The following is a 16,886-nucleotide window of genomic DNA, read 5'->3' as shown; positions in this document are numbered from 1 at the left end:
TCAGTGAAACACCTGAAAAAGTCTTTCCAGACCCGTGAGGGAACAGGGGGAAAAAGCACACTGGTCTTTTCTGCTTCGCCCACTGGGACAAGAGCAGAACAAAACTTGAGATGAGAAGCAAAACCTCTGGTATTCACTTTTCTTATGTCGTTCCTAGCAATTAAAAATCGTGAAACAGGAAAATTCATTCTAAGTGAAGACAACTATGTGCCAGACTCTAAAGTATTTATTGACATGGGTGTGGAGTGGGAATATCGGAATGACGATGATAGAGAAACTGTGCAGACCATGGGTCCGCTGCGTAATGGGATAGTTATTCTGGTAAGTCAAATGAGAAACATCTTCCATGGAACACAACGTCAGGGTTACAGAGCCATAATGCACTATAATATATTTTAGATTCCTCTTGTGAGTTACAAGAAGGCATCTGCTTCAATTATAAGACAATAGAAGATGTATTTTAATTCCTTTCTCCTAATTCATTGCTCTGTACAAGACTTGTTATAACTTGGGGTTATGTGTTGAGCAACCAGCTCTCACAATCCATGATTTCCTGGGGATGGCCCAGCAAATGGCCACTGTGTAGACTCTCCAGCTTACTTATCCTATCTGACATGTAAACATTAGTTAAAAAAAAGGTCAAAAAGGTTCATATCAGATAGGTCTAATAGCTCCTCCTCCCATCCATGTTTTGAAAATTATCCTGCAAAGGCAGATGCAGGATTCTTGTGCTTCCAGGCTCCCTTTGTGAGGTCACAGCCAGTTCTGCACTTCCCAGACTCACCCGACTATATTCCTTTTTCATTGCAAAACAGCAAACAATAGACTGCAATGAGGAAGGGTAGATTGATTCAGAATCCCTCTGAAAGCAGCTGTAATGTGTTGATCTACACCAGCTGAACGTCAAAGGAGGAATAAATACTGTGTTTTCAAAGGACCAACATTTTGCACTTTATTTACATTGAGTTCCATTTTCTTGCATTTGTCTTAGTGCAGTGTAATAGCAAAAACTCTTTCTAAATAGTTTACATTTGTCAGAATTAAGTAATAAGCTTCATGGAATTCCCAGGATTATCCTAAGATTTGTGTTTTATCAAAAATAAACACAATTTTTTTCACTGCTTTGAATCATCTGTGCATTTGAATTTGCCTTGTCTTTCAGTGGAACTATCCATTATCATTTTAGTACGACATTTCCTTCCTTTATGATGGGATATGGAAAAAATTTAGTATCATGAAGTCAGTCCAGTGCTGGCAAGAAAAATCAGTCTAAATCAACAACAGTCTTTCTTATTATGCAGTGTAGAAACTCTGTGTCATAAGGATACAGATACTTTTTCATCAGGGAAAAAAAATACGTGTTGAGTGAAGCTAAAAGGTTTAAATCCCTTCAGGGATGTTTTTACATCTGAGCCATGATGATTGCTATTTCATGTCATCTCACATAGCTTCTGATATCAGTCTTTCATATCTTTTTTCCCTGCATCTGTTTTGCTTACTAGGTGATTCCTCATGGTAGTGCCAAGATATCTTTGACTTACAAGTACATGATCCATGAAGATTCCTTGAATGTCGATAACAATAATGTTTTGGAAGAGGACTCAGTGTCATATGAATGGGCTTTGAAGAAATGGTCCCAGTGTTCAAAACCTTGTGGAGGAGGTAAAAACAAAAGCCCAGAGCATTCAAAATTGATTAAAACTGAAAGAAGGAACACAACGTGTGGGATTGCCACAAGACATTAGGGAGACCAGGAGCATGGGAGGGTTTTATTTAAGTTAAGAAAGAGATGAATAAATAGCAAATGGAGTTAAAAATCTGACTTAGATGGTTTGAGGCACAGATCTGGGGTGGCTCATTTCCAATTTATGTTTATGAAACTGAAAAATCGTACAAATGTGCAAGATTTGGATGCGGGTCTCCACGCTGCGAGGGTGGCAAACCTCAAGGTGTCGCGGGGCAGCCCTTTGTGAAGCTGCATCCTGTGATGGGGACCCCGGCTTTAGGGGCAGGGGTGTACCCTGGTGCTGTTCACCAGGCTGGTGGTCAGGCTGCAGCGCCGAGTGTGGCTGTGCAGGTTTGCAGAAAGTTTTTGAAATGCTAGATGTTGTTTTTCTCATAATAGCCTGTAGTGAAAAATAAAGGGGATGAGTAATTCTGGGTGCTACATCTACCTGAGTAAGTGTTTATTCAGTGCAATTTACAGTTCCTTTTGTAGCATGTTCACCTTTAGTTCCATTTGCAACCTTTGACAGCGTGTGTGCTGTTTGTTTGAAACTTAAGTCCTGGGTAAGATCTACCAGTACTGAAAATAAGAGGAGTGTCTTTCTTCAGGCTACCAATTCACTAAATACGGCTGCCGGAGGAAGACAGACCACAAGATGGTTCATCGGAGTTTCTGCGAGCTGATCCCAAAGCCTAAGCCCATACGCAGGGTGTGCAACCTCCAGGAGTGCTCCCAGCCCATGTAAGCATCACTCCCCGGCGACAGCTGCAGTAGGCATGGTACCCAGCTTCACCTCCATTCACTCACCATCATTACAGAGACGAAGGGCTGTGGGGATGTGATGCTATGCTCTGCTTGTAGAAATACTGTCTCTGGGACTGCTGGTTCCTATTACTTCTGAAATATGTTGGATTAGAAAAGAAGTGCCGTCTTGGTCCAGACATTTGTGTTCAGGCCATCTTGAGGTAATAAAAAATAGACATAAATTCAGTTTATGCCAGTTGATTTTACACACTGTGAGTTAACCATGTAAGAACAAATTTACAGAGTGCAACATAAGAAAAACCAATGTCATGCAGCCTCTCAAATCCAAGTCTTCCTGAAGTTCACAGTGTATTTTTGGACATGTAAACACAAGGAAAAATATTTGACCTGTTAGATTTCTCTGGCTGCCCTGATACAGAGTGGTAAGCCTGTTGTACCTTCATCGTTGCTATACATAGTTATCAAGTGTTATAAATATTTTAATTCACATTTTCCAGGTATGTTTTTTTGACTGGCAGCAGGTTACTCCTGTCACATGTAGCACTCATATATTTTCGTGTTGCTACTGCAAGAAGTATGTTGATCCCAGCTTTTACCTCTGGGGATCAAGTCTAGATTCTAGGAAACAGAGCAAATAAGTAGAACATATCACACAATATTTCCTAAATTCCTTTCAAAAAAGATTTGAAAGAAAGAAAGGTCAAGAAACTGTGCCCCATAAACTCAGCATGGGTCAAGTTTTAACATTTATTTATTGGAAAACCAAAGTAATGGCCTAACTGTATCTCAGGCTCTCTGGGAAGGACTGTATTCTCCTTTCAGCTGCAAATATAATTGGGCCCAGGTACCACAAAGACTCAATAGGATCCTAAATTGTACTTGGATTCCTGAATGTTTCAGTCACCTCTGTTTCCATAGAATGGCATCAGAGCATTTTGCACTTGTACATAGCAGAGGCAATTATTTAAGAGACTTTATGAAGCTCCTACTACACCCACTACACTAATATGCTGCTGCTTCATTCCTGGGAAAAAAATCATTTTTGTTTCAGAAATCACCTCAGGATTCATGGCTTTGTGCTCCACAGTACTTGCCTTCCTCCACAGCTGTGTAATTTCAATAGGATACAAAGAGAAAGCGGGGTGAAATTGCCTCTTTGCTTTTTAACTCAAGCGTTAGTGCGTTGCCTTGTGGCCATGCTGTTTCTTGACTATTTCTAAAGCCAGGGGTTTATGAGTACTTTAGGACAATTGCTTCAAACTGAAGATACTTCCTCAGACTATATATATTTTTTTGATTAAGTTTATCCTATGAATACGGTTTACATTGAACAATATTTCTTTCTTGCAGATCTTTGCATTCTGTAAATATTTATAGACTGTTGCATATCTTCACTTACTTGTTTATAACCAAGCTTCCAGTAGTGTACATAAATTTCCTTTGGTCCTGTCTCTCCTTGTTGCTCTTCTCTAAGATCCTTATAATTTGTAGCTGTAATTCTTGAGCCAGTTTGGATGATCAGAATTTTCAACTGTGCCACATTACAAACCATACGTTTCATTTTTCAGTGGGCAAACTGATTTATGAACTCATATTATGAGGACATTATGAACTCAAACCTTCTGGTTTTCAGTGGAGTGTTGCCTTCCCCAAACCCAAACATTTATGATACTGAGGACCCCAATGTGCCCAAGTTCAGCCCACACAGCACTGACGGTGTAGCTGGGGGGGCCAGTACTTCTGCAGGTGGTGTCTAGCATGACCAGGAATGTGGTCCGTGGGGTATCCAGATACAGCTCAGATGTTTTGGATTCACTTCTGTGGGAACTAGCTGTGGGGATGCCTGGTACATGCTACATTACATGTACATTACAGTTCATGTGCCAAGACCTGCGAAGCTCAGCAGCACCCTTGGGTGGCTGCTTTTGACATAAAAACTACCGTATTTTTATGTGCAGTCTTGGAGGGGCCAGCTTAAAATCAAAGCAAATGAAGCAAAGTAAGAATAGTGCTTATCTCAGAGATAATGAGAAAGAGTAATTTTAAAGATCTGGGTCTTATTACTGATTTTTCAGGGACACGGTCAAATAACCCTCATCATAACCCATTACGGTTTTTCATATTTTCCTCTTTTTCCATATCAGAACTAGTTTTACATCTTGTGTTTAAGAGTTACAGATCAACAGACAGAATTTTCTCAACTTATTCTTTTTTTTGCTAACGCAGATGGGTTACAGGAGAATGGGAGCCTTGCAGCAAAAGTTGTGGGAAAACAGGATATCAGGTACGATCTGTCCGCTGTATCCAGCCCCTCCACGATAATACAAACCGGTCTGTTCATACCAAGTACTGCAACAACGACCGTCCAGAAGGCAGGAGGCCTTGCAACCGGGAGCTTTGCCCAGCGCAGTGGAGAATAGGACCCTGGTCACAGGTCAGTCTCTTTTCAGAGGTCTCAAGCAATGAATTTTTAAAATGCAGGGGAAAAAATCCTGGCATTTGTTCTGTGCTTTCTATTCAAACACATTGACACAATAAATACCTGCACAGGGGTTGTATTGCTTCTACCGCTCCTAATGCCACAGAAAGTGAGTTAGATGGAGAGATGGTGGTAGTAGAACAGCAGTAAAGCCATCCTGCAGTGGTGCTGGCCGGCTGACCTACACCCTGTGAGCCACCCACGTAAGATGTCAGCATCAGGAAAGCCGACTTCTACCTGCTCTTTATGCTGCTTACAGTCATTCACCTGTTGACTTACGCTGAGAGAAGGGAAGTTAATTCTTTTATCGCTGTTTTATTTTCTTTCAAGTAAAGAAGACTTCAAAGTCTTCAGACCCTGTGATTAAGGGCACCTAAGGAAGTTAGACACCAACACTTGTGGAGATTCAAAGGTGTGAGCATCTTCAATGTAAAGGCCTTCAGCAGATTTAGCTGCTCATCCTCATAAGGTTCTGTCCATAACCCGAAGGACAAAGTTTTTCGCCTAGTTTACTATGGAAATACAGAGCATCTATACATAAACCTTTTTAGTTTGCCATTGCTTTGGGCAAAACAGGATTCAGTCACTCTCATAACAAGTGTCAGGAGCTGGGCTTTTTCTGCATTCCATCCCTGGCTCTTTGGCTAACTCATTATGTGAGCAAAAAATGCAATGTTGCTGTCCTTTCTTGCTGAAGTATTTACTAAAGCAGTAAGAAGTTCCACCTATTCATATTTGCAAGTCTTCGCAGTCATCAAAAGGCAGGAAATGTGAGTAGAATATTGCAACATGGAATTGTTCTTATAATTTTGATATGCTGGATCCTTCCAGTTCACCTCAGCGTTTCTCCATTAAATTGTTCAAAAAGCATGGCTGCATTTGGAGAAACATTTTATTTTGGAACTGTACCATGCAAATAAGCACAAACAATTTTTATCCCCACTGGGTTGAATAGGTGTCACGTGCCATCCCTGGTGCACGCCGTGAATAGAGGCCTCACGTTTACAGTTGATATTTCATTGCTCAAGCTTTTTCTGGGAGTGTGTCACGGTTACTGGCATAGCAGAGAAAGCAGTGGTTCTCCCTCTTGCTTAGGTTCTGTGGTGGTTCAAAGAACGTACCGTCTCGGCTCAAATCAAGGGCAGTGGTTTAAAATTTAAAAGCTAATTTCTAACCTGTTGTTTCCAAAGGGTGGCTGGGGCTCTAACAGGTACATCTCCTTCCAGTGCTCTGTCAGCTGCGGCAATGGCACGCAGGATCGCCCGGTCCTGTGCCGGACCAGGGACAACGCTATCGGCCTTTGTAAAGAAAATAAACCAGAGACAGTACGGATTTGCAGACTACCTCCATGTCCAAGTAAGTGCTTGACTTCTCTAGCATATGTTACTTGCTGAAAAAAGGTTATGTTGATTGTACTTGTTTGAAATGCCTTAGTCGGGTTTATACTTGTGTGCTACATCTGCCTGGGATGGTGGTTCTCCATAGCCCCGGTTTTAAGCAGGCTTTCTGAATGTAGCGCTGTTGTGTGGCCGATGGGCTTCTTGGGCACGTGCTTGTTCTCTTCACACGGTGCGGAGCGCCGCTTGCCCCAGGGCAGTGTGGGCGGCTGGGGCGGACCTCAGCACAGCAGTGCTGGCTGGATCTGGCCAGCAGGTGACAGGTCCCTTGGGTGAGAAGCTCTGCCTGGGCCTGGCCCTGCACCCCTGAGACCTGCTGGGCTGGGCAAGAGGCTGCTGGGTTGTGGTTAATCAAAGGCAGCATGGACAAAGATGCCTCTTTGCTTTCCCCATCTTCAGCGAGACTTATTTTCCATTCTGTCAAGCACAAGTTCTCTTCAGGGGTTATCTAACTCAATTTTTTTTAAAGTAGAATAAATTTGTTCCTACTTAATCCAGGAAACTAATGCCTTTATCCTTGTTAGCTTTTCAGCTGTGCAAATTATACTGGTGAGACTGTTTTACATATTCCTATTTAAGTAATTCATATTTTTCTTTCATTCCTTGTGTATTTCTCAGGGTTGCTTTTGATTCCTAATTAATTAGAACCAAGCTGTCAATTATAGTCTCCAAAACAAAGATTTTAAAGAGGCGTTGTAACTAAACCAGACGGGATGTATCTTAGGACATACTTAATGCTGCTGTGACAAGTGCTGCTGCAGAAGTGGCCTTCAGGCTATCTTGGGTGTTGTCAAGAGCTGGGCACAAGTTGTAGCAAACTGGCAAAAAAAAAAAAAACCAACCAGCAGCCTCTGCCTAAAAGTGCACAGCCCGGTCACAGTCCTTCCCCAGGCTCTCTGCCCTCGGAGCCCACTCACTCTCTTAGCTTATCCACTTCTGAGAGGTCAGCTACTTAATGCTAACGTATGTTGTGTTACATCTGTTTTTTTCCTCTATTCAAGGAAATGTTTCTGATCCTTCAAAGAAAACCTACATGATACAATGGCTGTCAAGACCTGATCCAGACTACCCCATCCAGAAAATATCTTCAAGTAAAAGACCCATTTATAACTCTGCCTTTGCCCTTAAATGCATGCCACACCGAATGTGGACTTTGCCTTTTGCTCTCTTCTTCTCTCTATGCGGAAAGTTCCCTTGACTTTGCGAAGTTTAAATCTTGGGCTGAATCTTTTTTTCACACCAGGCACTCGGTGCTCGGTGTCTTTCTTCTCTGGAGCTTGCGTAGCACTGGTGGTGGAGGTCTTGAAGTATTGGATGTGTGAAGTTGGATCTCCACAGTATGTTGCAGTCCTCTGAAAGGGAGCTGGGATCAGTTTGCTTGTTGCTTGGTGGTGGTGAAAAAAGGCTCTTACTGGTTCATGATGTTCAGTTTGATAGCAAAACTGAGAACTTATTGTGAATGTGATCACATCACAATAATGACACCTTGTAGTGCTAAAGTTCTCCTTTATCTAAAACCCCTAGATCTCATAACTCTCTAGTTTCAGTTCGCCGACAGGGTAGTCTGATGAGTGAAAGACCTTTTTCATTCCACTTTCCTTTGCGGTACCGTTGCTTTACTCACCCTTGCTACTCATTTTTTTATTCCTGACCCTCATATTTATGTTTGTAACCCGTGGAGGGCTCACTGGGAAGCAGAAGCTCAGTTTCTGTCGGTACTTTCCATGCTGCTATGACGCCGTCCGCTCTCGCCAAACTCCCGGTGGTGGTTTGAAATGTTTCTCCTTGAGAAAAGCTGCATTCCTTTTTCCCGTCGCACAATTTTTGCCAGTTTTGCGTACTTTCACTTTAGAAGCAAAACTGAAGCAGAACAGGCATGGTCCGTGCTGAAGGTTGCGTGGTGGTGTTTTTCTTAACCTGGCAGAGGCAATATGATGTTTTCATTGACTACGATGTCTCCAGCTGCTCAGCATGGAGCTGTTTATACTCATTGCATCTTTGGTCTTTTTTCACCATGTGCATGTCTGACTTGACTGGTGCGGTTGTATGTGTGTGTGTGTATGTATGCTCTATAGATGTGTCAACTGGCAAACATAACAGTGTGAACTACTACAGAATTACCTCAATTTTTATTGCTTTTTTTGCTTAGAAGAAGAATTTTAGAAAAATGCCTTAATGTTGAAATGTAAATGGCATTAATTTACCAGATCCAGCTTTAAATATAAACAGTACACTGGTACCTTCAGTTAATCTTCATATGGAGTGTTTTTACTTGAATGTTAACTATTAGAAGGCAGTAAATTTAATCCGAGGTTAATTTGCACAGTGCATATCCATATCTTCATCAAGACAGGATTGTGACCTGACTTACTGAAATTTAACTGGCATTCTTGCTTCACCTTCAGTGTTTGTGTTGAAGATTTGGAATTCACAAGTCATAAACCTGTTTGTGACAGTCAGTACCAATAGTAGAAGCGTATCAACTTTAAAATCGCAGTCTTGGAGCAAATTACTACCTTATTGCATTGCTCATATTTTTTGGAAAAGTGGCATTTTTGAATCTTTGGGTCGTCAACAGTGTAGCACTTCAAACTTGTCATTATCATGTGATCACATATTTAAATTTTGCTGTTAATATGACAATTTCCTGAAACATGTTAACAATTTACATGAAAAAGTGAAAAAGCAAAGACACGTATCTGGCACTGAATACTGTTATGTAAAATAATCGGTGTTTAACTGTATAAATATATTCATGACTGTTACCTTTAAATAGACAATGTTTAGTGATGTTTCAAGAGATGGGTGGCTATAGAGAATGGTGCAATAAGGTATCTGGGCATTGTGCACTATGTCTATATGCACTTTGGTTTATCAGGGATATTTTATTAGTGTTTTGTATGTATTTAACATAATATTAAAGATGTGCCAATTCAGTTTGCTTTTCAATATTTTTTTATGAGACTAATGTGTACCAAAGTGACTGTGAAACTGATTTATTTTTTTCTTACTGATGTTTTGAAGATATACTTCCAGTCTGTCATGCATACTGCAAGTAAAAATAAATGAAAGTTCAGCAAATCTGGATATTTTGGTTTGGATGGGGGATAAAAATTTCGTTCTCACATTCATAAATTACAGAGTTTATTTATATAACTTCTCAGATGTCACTAAACATATTACATAATGCAGTTTTATTTTCATGTATTTTTAAGCTTGACATTACGTATTTTTCATAGGAAAAAAAAGGCATTTTTCTAAAGGTGCTTTTAGGGATTCTTACAAAGCCAAGAACAGATCTGCCTTGTGGAAACTACATTTAAACATTCTATCTGTTGGCTTTTATTTTGCAAGCCATTTGGAGAAGCTTGCGTTAAGATCGTGTAACACAAGGCATAATATTCAAAGGGGGACTCTACATGGTATGTAAAAACATCTATAAAGCTGTATAGGCACATGCAGTCCTTTGTGTAGAGTTGTGCATGCAGACATGAACGGTTCCAGCTCTTAAAGACTGGCTTGAAAATGTCTCTAAAAGCAAGGCAGAGGTCTTAGGTTCCTGAGGAAGGAGTTGTTCTTTATTTTCAGCAGCAGCTGAGTTTAGCATTTGAAAAGTATGAAAATGAATTGACATGTTCAAAAATAGGAACCAGAATTTTGCTTTTCTGCAACAAATGCAACACCAATTGGGGCATAAATACAAGGCAGGGAAGGTGTTCCCGCCTTCTGCAGCCAGCACTAGCATTTTGAAGCAGCAGCAACAGTTATTAGTTTATTTTAGACTGATATGTTTGCCAATTAAACACCTATAATGCCCTATTTTGTTAACTGAGGATGAGTGAAGAGGCAACACCTACACTTTCTGAGTTCACTTGGTATCTCTGAATCTGCTCTGGTTCTCTGCTTTGCTGTAAGGTTGCTGGCAGGGTAAGCCAGTGTTTGTAGCAGGGTGGTAAAATAAAGCTCCAGTAACACACCAACTAGAGCACGCTGTCTGCCATCGGGTACACTCTAAATAAAGGCAAGTAATTAGAGTTACTCATCCTTTACTGTAAGAGTAGATGGAAATGGAGTGAGAGCAGGGAGAGGATCAGAAGTGATTTCATCTCTGCCGCAGCTCTCTGGCCACAGAGAAAATGTTTTGTGACTGTTTATGCCAAGTGCTGGTCAGTCTGCCATTCCCCTCAGCCCTCTCCTCTCCTACAAGCCCTCTGACTCCTCCTGCTTTCAGTGTGGGCTGCATGTTGGGATTTTTCCTTCACTGCAATTGCTGATAGTTCCTGGCTCCATCACTGCAGCCTGGAGGCACAGGAGCTGCAGACGTGTGTGTAGGACAGGGGACAGGTAGCTTTCTCTCCAAGGACCCTGCTAACCCCTCACCATCCATCCGCTGCCAATCCATATGGTCCTCTACCTCCTCTAAGCAGAAATCACAAGGGCTTGAGTAATCTCTGAGTAGGCTTCTATTTATGTTTCTCAAACAATAATACAGTTTGACCAGTTCACCTTTAATGCCTAAGCCTACATTTTGCCACCTGTATTTCAGCATTATTGCAGTGCAGATTGTTGTAGCAGCTACTGACAGCTTAAAGCCTATCAATTATTGCTCGCTTTTTTATTTTTTATTACAGTTTTCCAGTCAGCGACACAAAAACTGGGACTTGTTACTGAGTCTCCCAGTCATTAATGGGCTGGCTTGCCTGCACCGCACTGGTGGTTGTTCTGAAAATATCCGCTCCCTTCTAGCAGGAGGAGAGAAGCGTTATGATAAATGCACCGTTTTTCTCTCGACCAAGGGACATGCTCAGGCAATGCTTCTGTTTTCAGAATAGAGGTACCTGGCAAAAATATCACTCCAGTGGGAGATAGGTTACTTCTGAGAGTTACACGGTACACATCAAATTAAGCCTTGGCTTTCCTGAGACAGTCCAGATAAATGCAAATTACCCTGACTGTGGTCAGTCACCGTTAGACTGCAGGAAAGCATTAAAGGGAGCGAAGAGGGGAAAAAAGATTTCTCAGTATAAACCTTGGTGACTTTCTGGGGGTTTAATGTAGCGTTAGCAACAACACAGTACTACTGGTGTGTTTTGAACTCTAAGCCAAGGCAGGAACACAGTTCGTCATGGCTGCATGGTCTTCAAGGGTAGCACTTCCAGAGCGTGAAGCCAAACATTAGTGTTACGGTCTATAGCGTGGATGGGGCTGGTACAAACAGTTCAGAACAGCTTTTGCATCCCTTGAAGTGAGCTGAGTTTTCGGTTTAATACTAAACCTGCTTCTGCTTATAGAAGACTCATTTGACTGTTTCCCATCCCACTTTAAATACCAAACCCTCTGCCCACTGCCAAAGCTTCAGCTGTGTTTCTTTTTCTGATTAATTTGAAGATGCTCTTTATTTATCCGTTCCCTTTTTCTCTTTCAGAAGATCATTGTCAAGGAGACAAGTCAATGTTTTGTCGCATGGAAGTTCTCTCTCGTTACTGCTCGATTCCTGGTTACAATAAGCTGTGTTGCAAGTCCTGTAACATGTACAGCAATATAACAGAGGACAGCAATGTAACCGATTCTAACGTAAATAAGAATAATGTCATTGAGGAGGAGCACCTGACAACCCTCAGCCCTCCCACGGGAGTGTCCACCACGCAGTCTGCCACCAGCCCTCCTGTTTCCAAAACACGTGCACCTCCTTCCAATGCAACTGAGGAGCACCCAGAAATCAATGCAGTGGATGTTCCCTATAAAATCGATGGGCTGGATAATGAAGTATCACAGCACAACATCATTACACGGAGAAGGATACCTTATGAAAGGACAAGGAATCAAAGAATTCAGGAGCTGATTGCTGAGAAAAGGAAAAAAGAGACTCTTAGGAAAATAAACTAAAATGGAAATATGGCACAAACAATGTTTTTCTCTTATAGAGATGTTACTGACATCATACTATTGCCCATGTCGTAGAGACTAAAAATGGGGGGAAATCAAAGTGGTGCTATGGCAGAGATGCCGAATTCTCAAGCCTACTATAAATGGAAATGACAGATTGTTTCATAAGTGCTAATGGGAACACTTTGATGGCTAGGTTTACAGGGTATGGTAGAGTATTAGTGCAATATGATGACAGCCTTTCACTGAATCCAAACTGTAATACCTAGGCCAGGTTAGCAGGTTTCTTGTTTATGGGCTCTTGTAAGTCTTCCATGCCTGTGTAAAACTGCTTGGGAACAGTCATGGGAGTTACACTTAGGATGGAGGAAAACAGTCCCAAGACATAATAAATCCCTTTAACACTGACAAGCAGGTGGTCAGCAATCCTGTGATGCTTCTGTGCATTGCACAAACCCGGGCACTAACGCAGCCCCCAGTTCAGGAAGGTACTTGAGGACATGTCAGGCTCAGTTTAGCTGACTTTGGTAGAGCTGCTCCCGTGGTTACAGCTAGGCATGTGCTTACATAGCTTTCTTAACTGGCGCTGCATAAGAAAATATACAGAAAATTCTGTAGCCATATATATTGAGTAAATTAAAAAGTGGCAAACAGTAGTTTACGTATTTCCATACACAATTTCAAAGGATTCTCCTAAACTTTTGAAGACGTGCAAGACATTTAGTAGGGTAGATCCAGCCAACTTGGACTGACAACATCCTAATCTTTCTGTTTACAATAATCTGTATTTTTTTATAGTCTTTAAGTTCCTGTAATGCAACAGCCTCAGTGGGTTTTGTTGGTTGGTGCTTTTTTTATTGGTCTGATTTTTTTCCTACCCACATACTGCTTAACTTAAAGATGACTGGATTCTTGTTGCCTTTGGTGCTTTGTTAAGACAACATGTTTTTTTCTTCCGTAGGATGAGGTTATTTTGGAGGAAATAATTTTGTATTATCTTCCTTCCCTTAGGACAGCTTTATTGGTGCAGAAGTGAACGTTTGCTGTGCCCTTACATATGTCCGTACACACATACACACACACGTGTACTCACAGCACCGGGTCTGCTAGAAACTTTTTAAAATGTGTAACCTGACAACCCTTTGAGTACTTCCTTTCCCCTCAGGGTCATCATGGTTTTCATATGTCATTTTGAATTCCTGGTTGGAGATCAGAAGATGAGTGCAGCTTGGCTCTCACACTGCAGAGACAGGAGCGTGGCTGGTTCCTGCTGCGGGTGGCACTTGAGCAGTTTTTCTCCTGTCTCCTGGCTTGGACTCCTCCATTTGTTTCCTCTTTGCTGGTAAGCCTCCTGCAGAGCCCGGGGCTTCCCTGAAATCCTTCTTTTACCACTAGGTAGGTCTGATGGCTCCTAGATCAGATTTTCCAGTCTGAGAGTAAGATCTCATCCTCCAGCCTGAGCTGGTCTTAGCTTGCAGCAGTGCCAGTAACAAGCCTGTATGTACAGTCACATAATTATTGGAAATGCTCTGAGTTTCCAGCAATGTGTAACGTCTTTTGTGGCCTGGCTGCTGGCAAAGAGCTTCACAAGTATTGCAAGGTGAACCACAATGGGTTCTTGTGACCCTGCTTTCTGCCCTCGACCACCACAGCTGAATGAGCTGCCCAGTCTCCTCTTCCAAAGCAGCCAGTCCCGCTGGAAGGGAGGCGAGAGCCTGCAGGAGCAGCGGTCTTTGCAGCACTGAGATCTTGAACTGTCCGGGCCTGAACTGTGGCCAGAAGTCTTTGAAGGACAAGACCTGATTTAAGAAAAGTACTTTATGGAAATACTAGCCAAAGCAGAGGAAGAATGTTTTCAGCTGGTATGATGGCACTGAGCATCCCTCCTTACAGAGGACTGGGGTGATACGCTTGGGTGAGTGTTTAGGAGCAGCTCAGGTAGTTCAGGGATGGGAGTTATGCTGAAGACTATGAAGACTGGGAAGCATAATGGGTCTGGTAAAAGTCCAGAGCACTAGGAAACATCTGGGCCAAGCAGACGTGGCTGCAGATGTGAAAGCAGCAGCCAGCACAAGCAACAAAGTAATCTGTTCTGGTTTTGAAAAGTAAAACTAAAGCTCTGGTTTGGCTGGGGCAGTGGCAGGAGTCTCACCTCAGACTTTTTTAACTACTGAGACACTAAGCATTTTCCTGCAGTCAAAAGTTGCTTACCTTTAGTTGCCCATGTGGTAGCCCTTGCTCGCCCCAGCCCTGCTCCGTGGGCTGCCTGCTGTTAGGGAGCCACGACGCACAGGCAAGTCAGACGCTGGCCCCAGCAGCCTTGCGCCAAGGGATTTGTGGTGGCCTACAGACAGGACAAGTCTTAGTAACAGCGTAGGGGTCGGGTCACATCTGTGCAAAACAGAGCAATGTAGTAATGAGCACTGAAGGGAAAAAAACCCCACCATGCTATTTATGAGCAAGGAAGATGTGTCTAAGTCAACATCATTCCAGCTGCTGTGCCATGGGAGACAGCTGTAGCTGTGCTCCAGCCTGTAGACAGGGTATTTCTTGCCTTCCACATTTCCTTTACACAGATGTGGTTAGTGTAAAACTCATCTTTTCCCCTTCAATTTATTTGCCTGCTTTTAGCTCTGTCGACAATAAAAATAAACCACAACCTCCAGCTTTTTCATAGCCTGGAAGCACATCCAAGCATCCAGTAAACTTAGGAAAAACCCTTACAAACCCAAGGGTAGAGAGGGGTTGGGGGCTCAAAGTGCCGCAGGTGGGGAGGTAGAAGTTGGCTGCCTGGAGGGTACCGGGCTTACTCTGGGACTTTGTACAGAGACCCATTTCTCTGACCTCCAGAAGCCTGAGATAACCCATCTCATAGTTTCTGTTCTTAACTTCTGGAACGGGCTCAGTCCACCAGGCACCATAAAGCAACGCCAGGGGAGGACGTGCCCACAGCTCAGATGGTGCCTCACAAACAGCCTCTTCTGTCCAAAGGACTCTGAAGTTGAGTCCCAATGGCAAGTGGGGCAGGAATGTATTTGGTGCAACTTCAGGTAACCTTTCAGCAAACAGCAGAAGGAAAGGCCTGTTCCAGCATGGTGACCCAACATCTAAAAAAGGCCAGGGTGGTTCTGCACTGAGTATTTCCAGCCGTGTGTCCCAGCAGCCAGGACTGCTGTGGGCTGGGCAAGGCTGAGCTGCCGGGGCTCGCTCCGTCACATGCAGCACGGACACCCTGGCTGAACCTGCAAAGCTCAGAAACTTGACTGCTTTGCTCTTTCTCTAGAGTGAGTCAGTTTGCAATCTAACAAATCAAAAGTATTTTTCCAGGTAAGGTGGAAACTTCTGCTGCATCTTGGAGCAGGAGCAGTCTCCCAAAGGCTGGTGTGGTGCTGCGCTGGGGCTGGTGTTCGTTAGGGACCCGACGCAATGCCTAGTGGCATCTGCATTTGAGAAGGGCTTGCTCCCTTCTCAGTCTCACCTTTTGGGAGATTTAATTTGGTTTATTTCTCCCTGGTTTTAATTCTACTGTCTAGCTGTTATTTGGGGAACACTGAAATGATATTTGAAGGAGCAGCTTCAGTCTAGGTGGCTCAAGACAGTGACATGCTGATGGAAAGAGACTGACTGGTCCATCTCCTTATGGCACAGGGTCACCAGCTGCCTTCTCTTTACAGTCTTGCTGCATGAGGGGGGAAAAAAAGTCTCTTCAGACCAGGAAAGATGCCTTCTTTTCAAGCTGGCATGAATTTTTCAGAAGGTGAGGTTTTTTCAGCAGTTCCCCATGCTGGTCATTTCCTAAGGACATAGACCTCACTTCTACTGGAAAACAGAGCAAATCTCTATTGATAAAGAAAAAGCAGCCCAAGGGGTTTTGCTTTCAGCTGATCTTTGTTCCATGTCATGCAATGGAAATAGCTGTCATTTTTTGGTTGGTTGAGCTTTGACAACTGTTCCGCTTTTTTCTACAATGCTATAATTGGGCAAGAGCATCATTGTAGTGTGTCTTCTGTAACCATTTTGCTGTTGCCCAGGTACTGCATTTTGAGACATAATGAGCAGAGTGGTATTTTGTTGTAACCTAAACCCCAGAAACTAAAGCAGATTTGTAAGTAAGTATATTCCTGCAGAGACCATCTCAGAGATCTGAGAGCTAAAGCGATGTGCTCCTGTTAAGCATTTTGTGATCTAACCGTGCAAGTACACAGCTTTGTAAATTGTCATTTTTCTGTTGGTTTAAACATAAAATTCAAGTGACAGCCCCTCATGAAAAAAAAAAAAAAAAGATCCCAAACCAATTCTGGTTCTCTTGGCTCCAATCTACTGCCATTTTTTTCACCAACATTCCTTTAAAAATTTCCATAATCTGTTATGAATGCATCACTTTTTATATTCATATATCCATTCAATATTTAGTCTCACAACATCTCCATAGAATGCTTTCAGATATTTTGAGAATTCTAGAAATGGTGCTTTACCAGTACTCAAAGGGGTTTATGTTTTATTTTATTACGTAATGCATTTAATGTCTTATTTACTCACCTACAATGCACAGTATTAGCTATGTTCATCTGAGTATCTATATGCAACTTCCATTCACTTACATATGCCTTAACAGAAATTGCAATAAATAGCC

General features: G+C 42.4%; 1 protein-coding gene across 2 annotated transcripts in view; it reads left to right on the top strand.

Moving 5' to 3' along the window:
- ADAMTS2 (ADAM metallopeptidase with thrombospondin type 1 motif 2) overlaps nt 1–16,611 on the top strand; it is a 260,988-nt gene extending 244,377 nt beyond the window's left edge. The window contains exons 16-22 of one of the 2 annotated variants that reach the window (XM_037397227.1): nt 158–321; nt 1,503–1,662; nt 2,335–2,467; nt 4,718–4,925; nt 6,197–6,326; nt 7,369–7,458; nt 11,793–16,611. In XM_037397227.1, coding sequence (XP_037253124.1) covers nt 158–321; nt 1,503–1,662; nt 2,335–2,467; nt 4,718–4,925; nt 6,197–6,326; nt 7,369–7,458; nt 11,793–12,253 — 1,346 coding nt within the window. In that variant the 3' untranslated portion in view covers nt 12,254–16,611. The remainder of the gene's footprint in view (nt 1–157; nt 322–1,502; nt 1,663–2,334; nt 2,468–4,717; nt 4,926–6,196; nt 6,327–7,368; nt 7,459–11,792) is intronic. The other variant, XM_037397228.1, reaches the window with a different exon arrangement.
- The last annotated feature ends 275 nt before the right edge of the window (nt 16,612–16,886 follow it).

Source organism: Falco rusticolus, chromosome 8, assembly GCF_015220075.1.
Source record: "Falco rusticolus isolate bFalRus1 chromosome 8, bFalRus1.pri, whole genome shotgun sequence".
Lineage (NCBI taxonomy): Eukaryota > Metazoa > Chordata > Aves > Falconiformes > Falconidae > Falco > Falco rusticolus.
The sequence above is the reverse complement of the archived record's forward strand: the minus strand, read 5'-3'. Positions and strand labels throughout refer to the sequence as shown.